Here is a 20,019-nt window from a genome sequence, read left to right on the forward strand (position 1 = left end):
TGGCAAAAGAATACTTACATATACAAGGGGAAGGTTTCATTTAACAGCAGGACCCAAATCTGCATTATTATCAACAGCTATGTTTCTTTTCCTATCAGTGCCCACTTGAAGAGCTGCTTTCTTAATTAATTTTCTTTTTGTCTTTACTTTTTTCTATTGCAGATGATTTTGAAAAGTCTGTCAACATGTAGCTATAAATGTGACTGTTAGTGTAGAAGTCCTCACCAATTTGTAACAGAAGAGTTCATCACATGAACAAAATGTTGATTCTCACACAAAGTGAGAGATTGTTAAATAAATAGATAAAAGAAAAATTGTTAAGTACAAAGAGAGATAAATCAATATTTATATAGGAGATATATCAATATAAAGAATATCTGATGAAATAAACAATAAATCTGTTTCAGGGATCAAAATCAAACATCTCACTATACTTTTTTCTTAGCAGAACAATCTCTTTAGGTGTTTAGAAATGTATTTCATTTTTAGTCCATATATGATTGGATTAAACAGTGGATGATATAAAACCACTTGCAAAGTCATTATTAAACGTACAGTCTGTGAAATATCAGATTCCAGTCGAAGTATAATAACTTCACATGTACAGAAGAATGAATAGTTGAATAAAACCAGCAGGTGAGGTAAGCAGGTCTGTGTAGCTTTTTTCCTGACTTCTCTACAGCTTTGATAAGATATTATAAGTATCTTTGTGTAAGTGAAAACTATGTAGAGCATGGGAAAAAATACAATATTGAGCAAAACATTCACACCATAAATAGCCAAAACTCTTGAACTCACACAATGAAGTTTGTAAACTGACTTATTACAAAATATCCCTTGCAGAGTAAAGTTACACACTTTTCTAGTAGCACTTAGTGATGTTGTTGTCACGGTTCTGGGTCCGTTGGACCCAGTATTTCGAGTTTATTATGTTTTGGTTCACTTTTGCATCATGGATTATTCTTTGTTTCTCTGGTACTTTGTGTTTCAGTTATCTTGGTGTTTTGGATTGTTTCTCATTCTCTTGTTGTGATGTTTATTATTATTATTATTATTAGAGTTTCATGTTTCTATTATCCATGTTTTAGGAATGGTGGTTTCATGTATAGTTCAGTTCCATGTTTCATTTTCTGTCTCTGTGTTGAGTCCATGTCTCTGAGTTGTGATTCATGTTTCCTGTTTTATTGTGAAAGTCTTTGTCTTATTTTAGTGTGTGCAGCTTTGTTCCCCATGTCTCGTTAGCCCTGATCTCTCCCAGCTGTGTCTCCCTTCTGTGGCCCATTTCCTCATTACTACCCTGTGTATTTAAGCCCTGTGTTTTCCCATGCCCAGTGTCGCGTCGTACCCTCAGATTATGCCTGTGTGTCCTTGGTCTCAGTGTTCCATCCTCACTTCATGTTTGTTTTCCTGCCAGCAATAAAGCTGAGGTTTTGTGAGTTACAATTCTGTGTTCGAGTCCTGCATTTGGATCCTCATCTCTGCCTGCCCGCACACAGAGCCCTGACAGTTGTTCCTGCAACCTGACAAGCAGGCACAAGCCACGCTAAGACCAAGAAAACAGAGATGGTAGTTTTTTTTCATGATTACGGAATATTGCAAAGGTTTGCATATAGACACATATCTGTCATAGACCATGGCTGCCAACACTAAAAATTCTGAAGCTCCTGAAGTGTAAAGTACAAAATACTGAAAGTGACACGTGTGTGTGTGTGTGTGTGTGTGTGTGTGTGATATAATCTGTTTTTCAGATAAAACATCAAGCAAAAACTTTGGGTAGATGGTTGTGCAAAAAAAAGTAGAGTTAATCAGCAAAACTGCAATAAAAATATACATGGGCTCATGAAGGCTTTGATGAAACACAATAAGACGAATAATGGTGGAATTAGAGAAAATTACTGCAGCATATATTGTAAAAATAATCAGAAAATAGACATATCTGTACTTTTCCACCTCTACATACCCATTAAGTGTTATGTAAGTTAAATTTAGTTTATTGTCCATTGAGTTACCTGGCTGGGAATTGTATTTACAAGATCCTATCCACAGTTCTAATGCGTCCTGCTCTGACCATGCAGTATGTTTTTAATCACTCTACTTCACCCTCCACGGATTTCAGCAAACCCTCCACCACAACATGCATTCATGTGACCTTTTTTAAACTGTGAAGAGTTGTTTTGACTTTAAGGCAGCTTTGCAGTCCAGAAGTTCAGTGTCTAATAAACAGTGGCAAAGATACCCCAAGTCAGCATGCAAGTAGTGTGGCTAAATTGTAATTCTGTTTCTGCACATTAAGTAATAGAATCAAAATTTACTTCAAAGCTCGAAATTATTATACCATCTACTTAAGGTGCTTTGACAATTGATCTCTTAGGGTAGTAATCAGAATCAGAAGATTTTATTCATCCCCCAGGGGCAATTAACAGACAACCGAGCAGCATAACGTTGAAGATAAGGACAGTAAGAACAGGGTATAACAGTGAGATAATAAATGCACAGAATATACAGTATATACAGTTTTAAAATTAAAGTGACTGAAAAAACTTTTCAGCTGACTGGCCGGTGGACCGCACGAGTAGCGACCCGGAACCAGTATCCAGAAAAAGAAAAGAAAGTAAAGAAAAAAGAACAACCAAAACTTGATTAACCTATTCAGTCTTTCATGAGAAAAAACTAGGAGGCTTAGGTCCACTAAAGTGAAACTCAGTCTACTCAGATAAAAGTTATTAAAGTTCTGTAGTATCACATCAACGTTCAGTGAGAGACTGAAATTACCAAAAACCACTGAACGACACAGGAAATCATTCCTGCCTGTGGCCATCTCCCTGTAGAACTCCTCCGTCTAATACACTGTAAACACTGCAAAAGTTACATCCTTTTGCACACACTCTTTTCTTACTCTGTAATGTTGCTGTCTATTTTCTTGATATTTATTTGCAATCACATCTGGATATTTATTATTTGGTGATTTGTATATATTGTGCTATTCCTTAGATCTTAAGATATTCTATTGTTAATAGTCTAGTCTGTTTTTGTTTTTGTTATTGTTTTTTCTAATGTCACTGTACTGGAGCAACCCGTAACCCACATAATTTCACAAGGGATTAATAAAGTATGCTGATTCTGATACTGATTTAAAGGGAGCGTCTTTGTTAAAGTCTTCTCATGGATTTTCCAACACAGAGCTCCTGGGTGGTAATACTCTATCAGTCCCAGAACTGGATTCAGTTGGGCAGCGTGGGGTGAGAACTGAATAACTGAAGAATGCAATGGTTTTTAGATTTCATTGGACTGTCTTGAACAAAGTGGATGATAACAAAGAGAGGGAAGGTAGTCAGAACTGAGGGGATGGAACTACCAGAAGGCAACATTGCAAACATTGAAGACAGCTACAAGTACCTGGAGATCTCACAGGCAAATGGGAACCATGAAGAGGCTGCTAGGAGAGCTGCAACCACCAAGTACCTGCAGAGGGTCAGGCAAGTCCTGAGGAGTCAGCTGAATGGTAAGAACAAGATCTGGGCTATCAACACCTATGCCCTGCCCTTGATCAGGTACCCTGCTGGCATAATAAGTTGGCCAAAGGTGGAGATAGAAGCCAGTGACATCATGATCAGGAGACTCTGACCATGCATGGAGGGTTTCACCCCAAATCCAGCACCCTGAGGCTGTATGCTAAGCGAAAGGAAGGACTGGTGTGTCAGCACCACAGTCCAGGATGAGGCAGCAAACATCCATGAATACATCAGGAAGATGGCCCTAACCAACCACATGCTCAGGGAATACCTCAGGCAGCAGAAACCCGAGAAAGAGGAGGCACCATCATAGAGGGACAATAGGATAGAGGAAGTGGCTGACATCCAGAAATCCTACCAGTTGCTGGACAAAGCTGGACTAAAAGACAGCACAGAGGCACTAATCATGGCAGCACAGGAACAAGCTCTGAGCACAAGACTGATAGAGGCTGGGGTCTATCACACCAGGCAAGACCCCATGTGCAGGCTGTGTAAAGATGCTCCAGAGACAATCCATCACATAACAGCAGGATGCAAGATGCTAGCACGCAGGGTATACATGGAACACCATAACCAAGTGGTTGGCATGGTATACACAAACATCTGTGCCAAATATGGCGTTAAAGTCCTGAGGTCAAAATGGGAGACGCCCACAAGGGTGGTGGAGAATGACCGAGCTAAGTTCCTGTGGGACTTAGATGCAGATGCAGATGGACAAAATGGTGGTGGCTAACCAACCGGACATAGTGGTGGTAGACAAACAGAAGGAGACGGCCATAGTGATAATTCCTAATTTCCTTCGGGATTAATAAAGTATTCTGATTCTGATTCTGATAGAGGTAGCGGTTCCCAATGACAGCAACATCAGAAAGAAGGAACACGAGAAGCTCGAGAAATACCAAGGGCTCAGAGAAGAGCTTGAGAAAATGTGAAGGGTGAAGGTAACAGTGGTCCCAGTGGTAATCGGAGCACTAGGTGCGGTGACTCCCAAACTAGGCGAGTGGGTCCACCAGATCCCAGGAACAACATTGGAGATCTCTGTCCAGAAGAGCGCAGTCCTAGGAACAGCTAAGATACTGTGCAGGACCCTCAAACTCCAAAGCCTCTGGTAGAGGACCGGAGCTTGAAGGATAGACCGCCCGCAGGGGTCAGCGGGGGAATTTTTTCCATGTATGCTATATATAGGCTTTATTTATAGGCTATAAATAAAATAATGTATGAAAAGACATTCGTAATGCACAAGCTTGATGTCCTTGTTTTTGTTAAAGTTTTTTTTAATTATTATTTTTATTATTATTATTATTTAGTATGGTAGTTATCCAAGTTTTTTTTTTCACTGAAAATGTACACAAGGCATAAAACCACACCACCTAAACTGGAAACCAAATAAAAACTCCTGATGAAATAAGATATGGACCCGAGTGCAAAAAAGCCAGGATACACTCAACAATAAAATCTTGCTACATTATTAAAATTCTATACTAGATTAATAGAAGTTGGCTGATCATTGTCATTGTTAGCTGCAACTTATGATCCATTAGCTCTAACTACTAAAGCCTCAAGTAAAAGAGGCTGAACAATGATGTAACTGACTTTCACAGTTCAGCTCCCTCAAGGTTGAAGCAAACCAATAAAACTCTTCTTCAGTCCACATACATATGATTCACTATAAGCATTTGATTGATGAGTGTACTTGTATTTGAAGTTCTGATATCTTTATGCTGCTATATATTTATTTTGTAGCATTTTTTTTAATTCATGGATGAGGAGTTAAATACCACATATGTAACTCTAGATGGATACATTGAGGTTAACAAGTACAGATATGTTTATTTTTGTATTATCTTTACATTATACATTATAATAATATGCAGTAATTCTACCATCGTGTATGTGATCTGGATTCATAAAAACCTTCATGAGCCTATGTACATTTTCATTGCAGCTTTGCTGCTGAACTGTCTCCTTTACAGCACAACTATTTACCCAAAACTTCTGATTGACTTTTTATCTGAAAAACAAGTCATAACATATTCAGCCTGTCTCTTTCAGTTTTTTATATTTTACACTTTAGGCAGTTCAGAGTTCTTTCTCTTGGCAGCCATGGCCTATGACAGATATGTGGCTATTTGTAAACCTCTTAAATATCCAACTATCATGAACAAAACCACTGTGATCATTTTCCTGGTCGTATCTTGGCTTATACCTGCTGTTCATATTGCAATCCAAGCAATAGGGAGTGCTGAAGCAACATTGTGTAACTTTAATTTAAAGGGAATATTTTGTAATAATGCAGTTTACACTCTTCTGTGTGTAAAGTCAAGATTAATTATTGTATTTGGAGTGGTTGCTTTAATAGATCTTATAATACTTCCTGTGCTCTTCATAGTTTTCACTTATACGAACATTTTTATCATCTCATATCAAAGTTGCAAAGAAATTAGGAAGAAAGCTGCAGAGACCTGTTTACCCCATCTGTTAGTTTTAATCAGTATTTCCTGTTTAAGTATCTATGATGTAAGCATAGCTCGAGTGGAATCAGATTTTCCAAAAGCTGCACGATTACTAAGACATTACAAATAGTGCTCTATCATCCATTGTTTAATCCATTCATTTATGGGCTCAAAATGAAGGAAATTTCTAAACAGCTAAAAAGATTCTTTTGTCATGCCAGAATCATCGTGTATTAACTATCAATGCTAATGTGCCTTAATTGTTATGTAATCAGTTTGCTGAAATTACTGAAAACACTTTTTAACATAATCAAAAAGTAAAACATAAAAATGTCATTTTTACTTATTTAATTATTCATAAATTATTGCTATGATTTACTGTTGGTGTATTAAGTCCATACTGATAATAGGACAAACATGTTCTAAGTTTATTTTGTAAATATACTATTCCTCAACAAGTTTTTCTTTAGTTTCTCATAATTACAAGTCTAACAGAGTAATCAATCTTTTTAAAGAAAACGTATATGAGCAAAATAAATGACATTAGTTTTAATTCATTTCACACAATTCTTTTTTAGTTTTTTCAAGTTGTATGTTGCTGTACTCAGTACAATGCTCATCTTAACGTAATACCTACAGTTTCAGAGCTGCAGAGTTTTGGTAAGTTACAACCTAGGAGCTTTTGGGAAGCAATTAATGAAAAATGTATGCAGTTGTCTTAACATAAACATATCCATTCTGCCATAGGTAAAATGATAGGTAATTAAGTCTATTTTCAGATTAATGTTTTTAAACTTTTGTATTTCTTCATTTTTACATTATTGCTAAATATTATTTAGGATATGCTAGTGGAACATAGTGAAACATAGATTCTCCACTAAAGGAATAAGTGGTAACACTTTGTAACTGTTGCCCAAGGACCTGCATCTTCACCACTTGTCACATTTTATTGGTCAGTGTGAGTTATTAACCAAACAGATGTACAGTGGGGCAAAAAAGTATTTAGTCAGCCACCGATTGTGCAAGTTCCCCCACTTAAAATGATGACAGAGGTCAGTAATTTGCACCAGAGGTACACTTCAACTGTGAGAGACAGAATGTGAAAAAAAAATCCATGAATCCACATGGTAGGATTTGTAAAGAATTTATTCGTAAATCAGGGTGGAAAATAAGTATTTGGCCACCTCAAACAAGGAAAATCTCTGGCTCTCACAGACCTGTAACGTCTTCTGTAAGAAGCTTTTCTGTCCCCCACTCGTTACCTGTATGAATGGCACCTGTTTGAACTCATCATCTGTATAAAAGACACCTGTCCACAGCCTCAAACAGTCAGACTCCAAACTCCGCCATGGCCAAGACCAAAGAGCTTTCGAAGGACACCAGGAAAAGTATTGTAGACCTGCACCAGACTGGGAAGAGTGAATCTACAATAGGCAAGCAGCTTGGTGTGAAAAAAATCAACTGTGGGAGCAATCATCAGAAAATGGAAGACATACAAGACCACTGATAATCTCCCTCGATCTGGGGCTCCACGCAAGATCTCATCCCGTGGGGTCAAAATGATCATGAGAACGGTGAGCAAAGATCCCAGAACCACACGGGGGGACCTGGTGAATGACCTGCAGAGAGCTGGGACCAAAGTAACAAAGGTCACCATCAGTAACACACTACAACGGCAGGGAATCAAATCCTGCAGTGCCAGACGTGTTCCGCTGCTGAAGCCAGTGCATGTCCAGGCCCGTCTGAAGTTTGCCAGAGAGCACATGGATGATACAGCAGAGGATTGGGAGAATGTCATGTGGTCAGATGAAACCAAAGTAGAACTTTTTGGTATAAACTCAACTCGTCGTGTTTGGAGGAAGAAGAACACTGAGTTGCATCCCAAGAACACCATACCTAATGTGAAGCATGGGGGTGGAAACATCATGCTATGGGGCTGTTTTTCTGCCAAGGGGACAGGACGACTGATCCGTGTTAAGGACAGAATGAATGGGGCCATGTATCGTGAGATTTTGAGCCAAAACCTCCTTCCATCAGTGAGAACTTTGAAGATGAAACGAGGCTGGGTCTTCCAACATGACAATGATCCAAAACACACCGCCCGGGCAACAAAGGAGTGGCTCCGTAAGAAGCATTTGAAAGTCCTGGAGTGGCCTAGCCAGTCTCCAGACCTCAACCCCATAGAAGATCTGTGGCGGGAGTTGAAAGTCCGTGTTGCTCGGCGACAGCCCCAAAACATCACTGCTCTCGAGAAGATCTGCATGGAGGAATGGGCCAAAATACCAGCTACTGTGTGTGCAAACCTGGTAAAGACCTATAGTAAACGTTTGACCTCTGTTATTGCCAACAAAGGTTATGTTACAAAGTATTGAGTTGTGTTTTTGTTATTGACCAAATACTTATTTTCCACCCTGATTTACGAATAAATTCTTTACAAATCCTACCATGTGGATTCATGGATTTTTTTTTTTCACATTCTGTCTCTCACAGTTGAAGTGTACCTCTGGTGCAAATTACTGACCTCTGTCATCATTTTAGGTGGGGGAACTTGCACAATCGGTGGCTGACTAAATACTTTTTTGCCCCACTGTATGTATGTATATATGTATGTATGTATGTCATAAACCCACAATATTATTAACAATAGCACATCAAAAACATATCAAATGTTTTGAAATGAAAGTTCAATATTTTACCATTTCATGAAAAATATTAACACCCTTACAACAGATAGGTTCTAAAATCTACCTTCACATTCTGCAATTAAATTATATAAATAATTTGTAAAACAAATGAAACTTCTAAACTCAATCTTAAGTTCTTCTTTTGTCAGATCTAACTAAATATATAATTGGGAAAAGTAGATGAAAATTAAAACTTTTTTTTTTTTTTTTTTAGTGATATGACATCTTTGCCATTACTTTTGTCATTGCAGGGTGGGTTCAGAATCTTCCCCATAATATCAAATATGGTATCAAGTATTTTCCTGGTTAATATGTATCGAGTTCGAAATTCTAGTATCATAACAACCCAATTAGTCATCATAGCTGTTGATATTTTAATGTGTAGAGATTGTAATGGAAATGTATTTTTCCTTAGTGTATCCTCACCTTTTCTGACAATAACACATATATAACATGTTTATTTGAAGCATAGTGGGACAGACACTCAGACTGGACTCTCTCTCTTGCTGCAACGTGAATAAAACTCACTTCAAAGACACTCATCAAGTGTTTGCATTTTATTTTAAAAAGTTCCACGACAAGATATAGGTGAATATTCATATCTGTGCATTCCCAGGTGCTGCCAGCTAAATCTAAGTTTTATCACTCCCACTTTTCCATTCAAGCTATCTCCACCACCAGCATCTTGGCTCCGAGGGGTCCTGCTGTAATCCCTCTCATAGCTTTGGTTCCGTTCCACCAAGATGGGCCATTGAATTGTACTCAGGCAATCTATTCCGTCATTCCCATGTTTACTCCATTTTGAATTATGAAAAATATCTGAATATAATAACCTTTTTGTGTTGACTGTCAAGTTTACTTTATTTATATAGCACAATAATCAACAGAAGTTGACCAAAAGAAGAAAAATGGTAAAAATGGTAAATGGCCTGTATTTGTATAGCGCTTTACTAGTCCCCCCCAGGGACCCCAAAGCGCTTTACACACCCAGTCATCTACCCATTTACACACACATTCACACACTGGTGGAGGCAGCTACAGTTGTAGCCACAGCTGCCCTGGGCACCTGGACACTTACATTTACATTCCAAGTCTTAAAGACACCCAGTTCCTAAATATATGGCAAGCTGACTTGTCTGTTTTATGTCTGTTTTATTGTGTTAACTATTTCTTGTGGAAGGTGATTTAGTTGTCATTAAAATGTGCTCAGAATTTTCAAATTGATGATGATTTATTTGATAAATCAAGACACACGGCTCTCTGCCATATAAGCTGCCTTTATAAGTTAAAAGTATCAAAATCTGTACTCAGCAACAGTAATGCTGAACCTGTGTTTACTTTGCAGTGTTGCAGACCACTAGGAGCCAAGCTTCTCATTTGACTGTCATGAAACGTCTGTGTGCTGGCAGGAGAGGACCCAAACACAAACTCATGGAAAACGGGACTTAACTCAAAATACAGCTTTATTACTGAACGGGGAAAAAAGATACAAGACAATGCTAAACTAAACTGGGAAATTCTAATGCTAATCTAATCTAATTACTTAGGGAAACACGGGGAGAGACACGGAGCCATGAGGGAGGACCAAACTGAGAGAGACGCTGACCTAAATACACAGAGGGATGACAGGGACATGAGGACACACACAACTGATAGGAATAACCATAACGAGACAGGGGAAGCTAGACTAAACGGAATGAACATGAAAACATGCGCTAAACAACAGCAGCACGTTTAAGCTTGATCAGCTGTTGTTAGAATTCATTTAATATTACTTTCTAGTATCAGCTGATGTTTACTGGAGCCATAGCCATAAAAGCTGCTTGTCATGATGTCGGTTTGGATATCTGGTGAGAGGGAAACACGAAGGTGAAATCAAGAGATGTCCTTCAGTGGTCATATGATGTAAACTGTTTAGAACTCATACATATATACCAACAAGACAGTGTACATCACTGTCACAACAGCGTTTGTTTTCATCCAAAGGCTTTATGGTTTTTCCTATAAAACCTGGTGGGCCTGTCTCTAGTCAAAATGCCCAGACTGACTTTTTGTCCCACTCCAGCTGACCAGGTGGTCAAGGCGCAGACTCAAGGCACATCATTTTCAACCCCCCAACCCCCCTACCCCCCCCAACCCCCCTACGGTCTTTCGCTTCTCGGGTTAAACATGATATATAAGTCACTCTGATAACTTCTAAATGTCAATGTTTGGTTTATTTCAGTGTTTGATTTGTTCCTGAGTAAATCGGTTTTGGCTCAGATTAAAGTTCAACTTCATAACTAGACCGTTTTATTTAATACTGAAGTCTTGCTTGGAGAGCTGTCAGTATATTTTGAATTTCACCAGTTATATTATGAAAATGTTTCCTACTGAATTTAACTATTTTTTAATGTTAGATTTAATTCAAAGTCAGCTGTTTAAATAAGAACTGTGAAATTCAAAAAAAGAATTGTCCGATTTCCTCCATAAGAGAGTAGAACCGCTGCAGTGCAGACCTCCTACTGAGCCATCTTACGTCATTATAATACACAACATCTCCGTATTCTGGATGTTGAGTAGAAGCTGTTGAAACTGGCGGTTGTACAGGGCTTTGGAGCGAATATAATTAATAGCCTTTATCACCAGTTTCATAACATGGTCATATTTTAAATGTTTAGCACAGAGTACTTGTTGGTGAAGTCAGTGGAGTTTTATAGCTTTACATCCTTCTTTGCTGACTTTGTTACAGACTAGGGTTGTTAATTCCTTAGTGAGTACTTCAGGCAGCAGAAACCCAAGAAAGAAGAGGAGCAAGGAGAAGAACCATCATGGAAGGATAGGCCCCTGCATGGGCTGGAGATAGAGGAAGTGGCTAACATTCACCACTTTTGCTGTCTCTCAGCATGAAATGTTGCAGTAGTATTTGTAGTGGATCGATAACACACACTCACATTGTGGCTTGTTTATCAGAATCAGAATACTTTATTAATCCCGAAGGAAATTAGGGTTACAGCAAGCAGCACGCTAATGGCGCAAGCACAAGCATCGAAGGCGTTTGGACAGGGAGGGGGGATCAATGTGTGCATATCAGTGTATGTGTGTGTGTGTGTCCAGAGTTCAGCTGAAACAGTGTCCTTCGCCCCGCCAGGATAAGTAAACAGTCTTCCAGCCAACCCAAGTGGCCTTGCATGGAATGGGGGGAACAGTCTAAACACAGTCGTTATCAGGGTGTTTTGTTCAGCTCCAGCCTTGAGGCCGCAGCTGGCGCCGAAGGGGTCTCCGCATGAAGTGATGATGGTTTTTACTTTAGTGCGATCAACTCATATGAATTTCAAAGCTGTTCTAACAGTCCAACACTGGTCTCTCAATCTGCCGTTGGAGAGCCGTGAGCTTTCTATGATGTTATCCAAACTTACGTTCCGTGATGTTGTCATTCTTTTTGCTCAAAGAGCAGGTTCTGAGAACTCACGACCGCAGTGCACTTCGCCAAGATGTGATCGAATTTGCGCTCAAAGGTGTTATTCGAGCTAGCCCCTCCAGATGTAATCCAGTTTTTCACTCAGATGTCTTGTTCTGAGTATTCACGGCAGCCGTGCGTTCTCCAAGATCTTCTCCGTGCTGCACTCAATGAGCCCATTTTGAGAAACTCATGCCTCGTCCCATCATTTCAATCCCAGTGGGCAGCCTTTTGGGGGTTTGAACAGCTGGTTCCACTTCCTTAATTCTTCGATAAGCCAGGGCCAAGCCAGCTCCGATCAGCAAGAACCCTGTTATTATGGTTCCGAATAGGTAGATATCTTCAGCAGTCAGGCTCACCTGAGCCCAGATTCTCGTTGAGAAGGGGTGTCAATTGCATTCAGAGACCAGTTGATCAAATCCATAATTCCTCTTTTAGGTTTTAGAGAACAGACTGTGAGAGAGTGTTCCAGGGAAAAGTAAGAAAAAACACAAGACAAGACAAGGACATAAGAAGCTAAGCAGGGAAGATAGGGGCAGGAGAGCTCAGAAGATAAGAGCTGAGAGCCAAATAAAAAAACATGCACTAGTCTACAGCTGACCACATGACCAATTGCTAGATGACTTCCTTCAGCTACACCAGGCAACCCTGGGCACGTGTGCCACAGCTGACACGCGAAGGGTTAAGTGATGGCGCAGCATGCAGTGAAATAATCTGAGAAGGTGTATTTAAAAATAAATATCTACGGCTGGGCCACCAATGCACATCACAAATTAGTTCACACAGAGCTAATGACAATACAGCTAATGACAGTCTTAATGACAGTATCTAAGCTAACAGCCCCACCTCCTTGTTTTACTTGTAACTGGCTAAAAATTACACAGACGAGAGGGATGTAGCCAGTTCTGTGAATTATATCGAAGCGAGCTAAAAAAGATGATCCCTGGTCTTTTATGCCAATTTGGAGAGAAGACTAGGGTTTTGCGCAACAGAAAGATCGTGCTGTATGTGCCCTTTGCCTCGAGAGTGTTGTTTGCCGGACTTCCAGTGTTAAACGACATTTTGAGACGAAACATCAAAAAACCTTCAAGGATGAGGCAGAGAAAGTTGAATCAATTACACGTCTGTGTCAAGATATGAGAAGCAAGCAAGTACTCTAAAAGTTTTTACAGCTGCAAAACATCATGGAACTGAAGCAAGTTATCGTATTGCACACTGTATTGCTAAACATGGAAAACCGTTTACAGACGGAGAATTTGTTAAGGAGACTTTTCTCTCAAGCTCAGAAGTGTTATTTAATGGGCTTCCAAACAAAGATGCAATTAAAGCAAGGATACAAGACATACCTGCATCAGCCAGAACTGTGGAACGACGTATCCAGGAAATGGGTGACAATGTCAGAGCCCAACAAACAGCTGGTTTGAGAGAAGCCCAGGTGTTTGGTGTAGCTTTGGACGAAAGCGTTGATATCAATGACATTCCACGTTTGGCTGTTATGGTAAGATACTGTGATGTGGCAGTACAAGAGGAACTCTTCTGTTTAACCCCGATGCCTGAAACAACGCGAGGTGAGGATATTGCCAAAGTTTTTAAGGAGTGTTTTGATGAGCAAGGCATTGACATTACAAAGATTTTTGCTGTGACAACTGATGGTGCGCCAGCTGTGGTTGAGAAACACAGGGGCGCTGTTACCTTAATTGAGGAACAAGTTGGCGATCCCATCATGAAACTACACTGTATAATACACCAAGAAAACCTGTGTTCCAAGATTTCAAATTCAGATCTTCATGACGTCATGCCCACAGTGGCAAAAGTCGTGAACTTTATAGTTAAGCGATCTCCTTTGACTCACCGCCAATTCCAGTCTCTGCTCGAGGAGCTGGATAGCTCATGCAAAGACATCCCGCTCCACTGTGCTGTCAGATGGCTTAGCTGTAGAAAGGATCTGGAATGATTTGTGGATTGTTTTGATGTGGTAAAAAAATTCCTGGCAAAAAAGGGGCAAAGCCATTCCGAACTCCAAGATGAGAAGTGGGTTGAAAATTTTTTCTTTCTCGCTGATATAACGGGACACCTCAACGAGTTTAATCTCAAACTGCAGGGATCCGGACAAACTGTTTTAGATATGCGTGACACGTGGGAAGCTTTCGTTCAAAAACTGGCAGTTTTTTCCAGCAATGTTGAAACTTCCACGTTCTGCTACTTCAAACGCCTCAGGGAGCTGTCCGCTCAGCGCAGCATCAGCACCTCGGAAATACACGGGTACGTCCAAAGACTCAAGAAAGAATTCTGAACGAGTTTTCTGGACTTTCAGGTGTATGGACCGATGTTTTCTTTTCTTATCAAGCCAGAAAGCTTTAATGAGCAGCTGGATTTGTCTCTTTTTAAATGGCTAGACACAGATGACATGGAAATGCAGCTGATTGAACTGAAAAGCTCGACTGTGTGGGTGACAAAGTTCGCAGAACTACGAACACAGCTAGAATCCACAGCTGCGCGTGAACCTGGAGCTTGCATCTTCACTTGCTGGACATCACTACCAGACAAGTTTAACTGTCTTAAGAACATTGCACAGGCCCTATTGACAGTATTTGGCTTTACCTATCTGTGTGAGCAAATTTTCTCTCACATGAAGAGTGTCCTTAGCGCCTCCCGTTGCCGTCTGACTGCCGGACACTCAGAGACCTGTGTGCTCCTTAAAGTTACAAAATGTGACCCCCAGATAACACAACTGGCAAATACAAAGCAGGGACAGGGATCACATTAACATGCATATCCCTGTATAAACAAATGTCATATTAGCCCAGTATTTTTTCTTTCTAAAAGTTCAGATAGAGCACTGGACTCACCAACACGCCTCAGTCACACACAGAGAATCCAGATCATGGGAACTGAAAAAGTCCAGAAGAATAAAAGTTTTGTTTAAAGGGATCTGGCATTTACCAGGCCAATCGCTGCAGGAGCTGGAGCTGCAGCACGGGGTTCAGTAAGTTGAGAAACCAGACGCAGCGATCTCAGGTTTCAATAATGTTCACAGCGGAGGTTTAGCCTGGGAGGGCATGGGCAGTGAGGCTGAGGACCATGATCAAAGCTGACCACAGGCACCAAGCAGGCATCAAGAGGATCCAGGAAATGCCAAGACACAAACAATCTTGGGAATAATCCATGCCCTGGTTGGAAAACAGCAGAACAAATCCTTAGAGAAACCTTTACCTTCACCAGCTGACTGCTTTGTTTACCCCTGTGACGATGACGCTTTCGCCAGGAAGGTAGCGTGGGAACGTGGTACAGGTACCCTGCATTATTTATTAATCTAATTGCCCTGTCTTGTCTGCTTTATAATTATTGTTTGTGTATTACTTTTGCATGTGTTTCACCAGACCGCTACACAATAGCTCATATAAGGTAATAGGAAAGCACAGTATAATATGTGCAGTGTTTTCTGATTCAAGATTTGCTTTATTTTTCCCATGCCAGTTTCCCCCTAACATAAGTAATGTGTGGTTTCCAAGAGACCTGGAAAACTCTTTCTCTTATACCACAAATCCAAATGTCTTTAATTCTTTGAACCTCTCATGATCTTACAGTTTATTTACTTGACCACATCCCCACTAAACTATTTAAACCTATATCTCATTAATTTAATTAAGTTAATTGTACAAGTCACCATCAAATTCAGGATTTACCAAGGAGATTTTTTGTCCCCACTACTGTTCAGCATAAGCCTGAACCCCTCGATAAGCTCATCAACAAGACTAGCTCCATATACTGACAATGGAATGAAGCCATTGTCAACCATCCTCTACTACCTACATGAATGATATCAAGTTATATGCCAGGAGTGAATAAGACATCAGTTCAGTTATCCACACCATTAGGATCTACAGACATGATAGCACAATATCATTCGGACTGGAGAAGTGTAGTTGGATGGTAACTAAGAGTGGGACAGTAGTCAGAACTGAGGGGACTGCACTATAAGAAGGCAACACTGCAGACATCGAGGATAGCTACAAGTACCTGGGAGTCCCACAGGAAAATTGGTTGGCAGTAGCTCAGGAGGTAGAGCAAGTCCTCTACTGATCAGAAGGTTGGTATTTTAATTTGGGTCCCCCAGTCTGCATGCCAAAAATCCCTGAGCAAGATATTAACCCTAAGTTGCTCTATGTTGCATCCAGAGGAAAGTGCTCGTGTGAATGGGTGAATGTGGCATGTTGTATTAAAGCACTTTGAGTGCTCCAGAAAAGTAGAAATGTGCTATATAAGAATCAGCTCATTCACCATTTACCAAATGGAAACCATAAAGAGGCAATTAGGAAAGCTGCAACAACCAAATATTTGCAGAGAGTATGGCAAGTTGTAAGGAGCTGAATGAGAAGAACAATACCTGGGCAATCAACACCTGCAGAAACCTGAGAGAGAAGAGGAGCAAGGAGACGAACAATCATGGAAGGACAGATCCCTGCACAGTATGTACCACCGGCAGATAGAAGACATGGCTGACATCCAGAAATCCTATCAGTGGCTGGACGAGGCTGGACTGAAAGACAAAACATAGAGGTATGAATCATGGCAGCACTGGAACAAGCTCTAAGCAAAAGATCCATAAACACTTAGGTCGTGTCCAAATTCATGGGCTGCATCCTCCTGAGGCCGCATTTGTAGACCAATTATGTCGCAGCGACGTGCCGAAGGCTGTCCAAATTCGTAGACTCCTCCGAATGCAGCCGACAAATGCGTCCTCCTTTTTCCCGAATTTGAAGGATGGGTCGGGTGTGTCCTTCGTGGCCTACCATATCACAGCCAAACTCCAGTTTCCAACAATGGCGGTCGTTACTAAGTTTTAAAATTACTCTTACTAATCTTTCTGGGTCACAAAATAAACTTTTAACATATTTTCAGGCAAGAAAGTAGCTGTGTAAACATCAAATATCTGCTCGGTTTATCAAGATATCGCATATTTGCAAAAGTGCTTCGACGTTTTCGGAGACGTCTGCTACCCACCAGCTCGATAGCTAGCCGGGAGCTCGAGGGTTACTGATGCGGCCGAGAACGGCACAACTCCCGGCACATCATTTTCAGATCACCGCAGACTTTCACTACTCAGGTTAAACGTAATATATAAGTCACTTAGACAACCTAAAAATTTTATTGCTGGGCTTTTTTCAGTGTTTTATTTGTTCGTGAGTCAATCGGTTTGGCTGAGATTAAAGGTATTAGATTAGATTAGCTAGAATAAAACTTTATTAATCCCCTGGTGGTTTCCTCCTTGTTTTTTACACAGCTGAATAAACATCAAACAGAAAACTGATTAAACAGAAGTATGAGACAGTCAAGAATTTCCGCCAGTGTCCTGTTATATTTTAGATAGCAAGGAGCAGACGGCCGAGTTTATTAAACTCCACCGAGATAGCGGTGACGCTAATCAGAAGCCTAGACCGTCCAATTTCCCCAGCCGTTTACTTCCGGCCTACCCGACCTTCTGAGGACCCGGCCCACGTAGACCGCGAAGGTCCTCAGGAGGATGCAGCCCATGAATTTGGACATGACCTTAGTTCTACCACACCGGGTAAGACCCCTGGCAGACTGGCCTGAAACACTCCAGCACATAAGAGTAGAGTGCAAGATGCTAGCAGGCAGGACAAGTATACCAATTAACATTTGTGCAGCATATGTCCTTGAAGTCCAGAGGTCATCACCCAAGGTAGCTGAAAATGACCAAGCTAAGTGTGGGGATTCCTAATATAGACAGACAAACTGGTGATGGCTATCCAGCCAGAGATAATAGTGGTCGAAAAGCAGAGGGAGATGATTGTAGTGATAGATATAGCTATATCAAGTGTTAACAACACGAGGATGACTGAACGCGATAAGCTTGAGACTTGAGAAAATGTAGTGTGAAGGCAGTAGTGGTTTCCGTGGTTTCCGTGTTTTTTTTTCTTTGCTTTTATACTAATCCTATACTAGTTCCAGGGATTTAAAACAAATGGATGGGCAAACAAAATGAAGGGCATAGGACTAAACGTCAATTCGTCAGATTCCCTGAAGTTGTTTACATGTTAGTAGAGAACTTAATGAGTCCCATAGAGGATGGAAGGTTTTCTGATAAAACAAAGCCACAAAACAGAGTCAATTACTTACCTTCTTAGTTCAGTGCAGGAAATATATTACTACAGTACTTTAAAGCATTGTTTATTTAATGGATGTTGAATTAAATGTAACATTGTTAACTCTTGGTGGGTTTGCAGAATTGCACAAATACAGATATCTTTATTTTGTGGTTATATTCACATTATATATTCTGATACTCTGCTTTAATTCCATTATAGTGTACCTTATTTGGACTTGCAAAAACCTTCATGAGCCAATGTATATTTTTATTGCAGCTTTGTTAATCAACTCTGTTCTTTACAGCATGATTATCTATCCGAAGCTCTTATCTGATGTTTTGTCTGAAAAACAGACTATATCGTATCCACTCTGTCTCTTCCAAGGATTCTCATATTACACCTCAGCTGTGTCAGAGTTTTTACTGTTGGCAGCAATGGCATATGACAGGTATGTGTCTATATGCAAACCCCTGCAATATCCAGTTATTATGAATAGAATAACTATTTATGTATGTGTGATTTTAGCTTGGCTTATACCTGCTTTTGAGATTGCAGTGTCATTTGTGCTGTATTCGAATGTCAAACTCTGTAGCTTTACTCTGACAGCAATTTTTTGTAACAATTCATTTTACAGGCTTCAGTGTGTGCCCTCGGTTGTAATATCTATATATGGTGTGGTCATGTTGATAAATATGACCTTTCTACCAATGCTTTTCATACTTTTTTCATATATCAGAATTCTAAGAATATCTTACAGTTGTTGCAGAGAAACAAGGAGAAAAGCTCTAAAGACATGTTTACCCCACTTGCTGGTGTTAATCAACTTTTCCTGTTTTTTTTTCTTTGATATAATTATAGTTAGACTGGAATCTGATCTATCAAACACTGTACGCTTGACATTGACGTTTCAGTCAATTTTATTCCATCCTCTTTTAAATCCAATCATATATGGACTCAAAGTGAATGAAATTTTTAAACACATCAAGATGTTGTTGTGTCAGGTTTAACAACACTGGTATTACTGCACCATTATCAAATGTATGGGATTTCATTGTAATGTGAGTTAGTTAAAAGAGTTTCTTATCTCTGATTTGACATGCAAGATAGAAGGACAGAGATCAACATTTATATAAACGTTGATCTCTGTCCTTCTACTGACAACAAGACGATAAACATAATGGTCATAAAACAAAGATAAACAATTTCTTAAACTCTTGCTGGTAATGTTTGAAGTCTAAGCAGCTCATATGCCTGCATTTCACATTTTTCCTTCTTTTTTGTCACAGGTTATCTTTTACTATTGTGGGTTGTAAGCGCAAAAAATAATTTAGTTAATTGCTACCTCTCTCTCTCTCTCTCTCTCTATATATATATATATATATATATATATATATATAGTACTGTGCAAAAGTTTCAGGCAGGTGAGAAAAAAATGCTGTAAATAAAGAATGCTCTCAAAAATGGAGGTGTTAATTATATATTTTCATCAATCAACATGGATGATCAACATGATCCATTTTCAGATAAATGTTTTTCAACTTTTTCATATTTTTTCATTTTTACTTTATTACTGATTCTTATTTGCAATATGCTACAAGTGCAACATAGATGGAATAAGTAGTAACACTTTATAACTGTTGCTTAAGGCCCTGCATCTTCATCTCTTGTCACATATTATTGTTCTCTGTGGGTTATAAACCAAACAGATGTATGTAGAAAAACAATCTTGAAAAGTACAATCCCAGTTACAAAAACTGGGGACACTGTGTAAAATGTAAAAAACAAAAAAACAAAACAAAACAGAATTTAATAATTTGCCAT

The 20,019-nt window shown here is 39.7% G+C and overlaps 1 protein-coding gene and 2 pseudogenes across 1 annotated transcript; 2 read left to right on the forward strand and 1 right to left on the reverse strand.

Annotated features, from left to right (window-relative positions):
- Positions 1 to 441: 441 nt before the first annotated feature.
- Positions 442 to 2,001, reverse strand: LOC146650594 (olfactory receptor 10J5-like; annotated as a pseudogene).
- A 3,260-nt stretch (positions 2,002 to 5,261) lies between these two features.
- Positions 5,262 to 6,202, forward strand: LOC146650595 (olfactory receptor 13C2-like; annotated as a pseudogene).
- Positions 6,203 to 18,287: 12,085 nt separating this feature from the next.
- Positions 18,288 to 19,205, forward strand: LOC146650596 (olfactory receptor 6N2-like). The gene has a single exon (XM_085384116.1). It carries the CDS (start codon positions 18,288 to 18,290, stop codon positions 19,203 to 19,205), a length of 918 nt encoding a protein of 305 aa, XP_085240242.1.
- Positions 19,206 to 20,019: the final 814 nt, after the last annotated feature.

The sequence above is a fragment of the Rhamphochromis longiceps genome, linkage group LG16, assembly GCF_057381845.1.
Source record: "Rhamphochromis longiceps isolate RC_006_pf linkage group LG16, R_longiceps_female_GT1.1, whole genome shotgun sequence".
Taxonomy (NCBI): Eukaryota; Metazoa; Chordata; class Actinopteri; order Cichliformes; family Cichlidae; genus Rhamphochromis; species Rhamphochromis longiceps.

Excerpts from the sequence above, each read along its gene's own strand:
- LOC146650596 (XM_085384116.1), top strand. The coding sequence starts at position 18,288 with ATGGATGTTGAATTAAATGTAACATTGTTAACTCTTGGTGGGTTTGCA.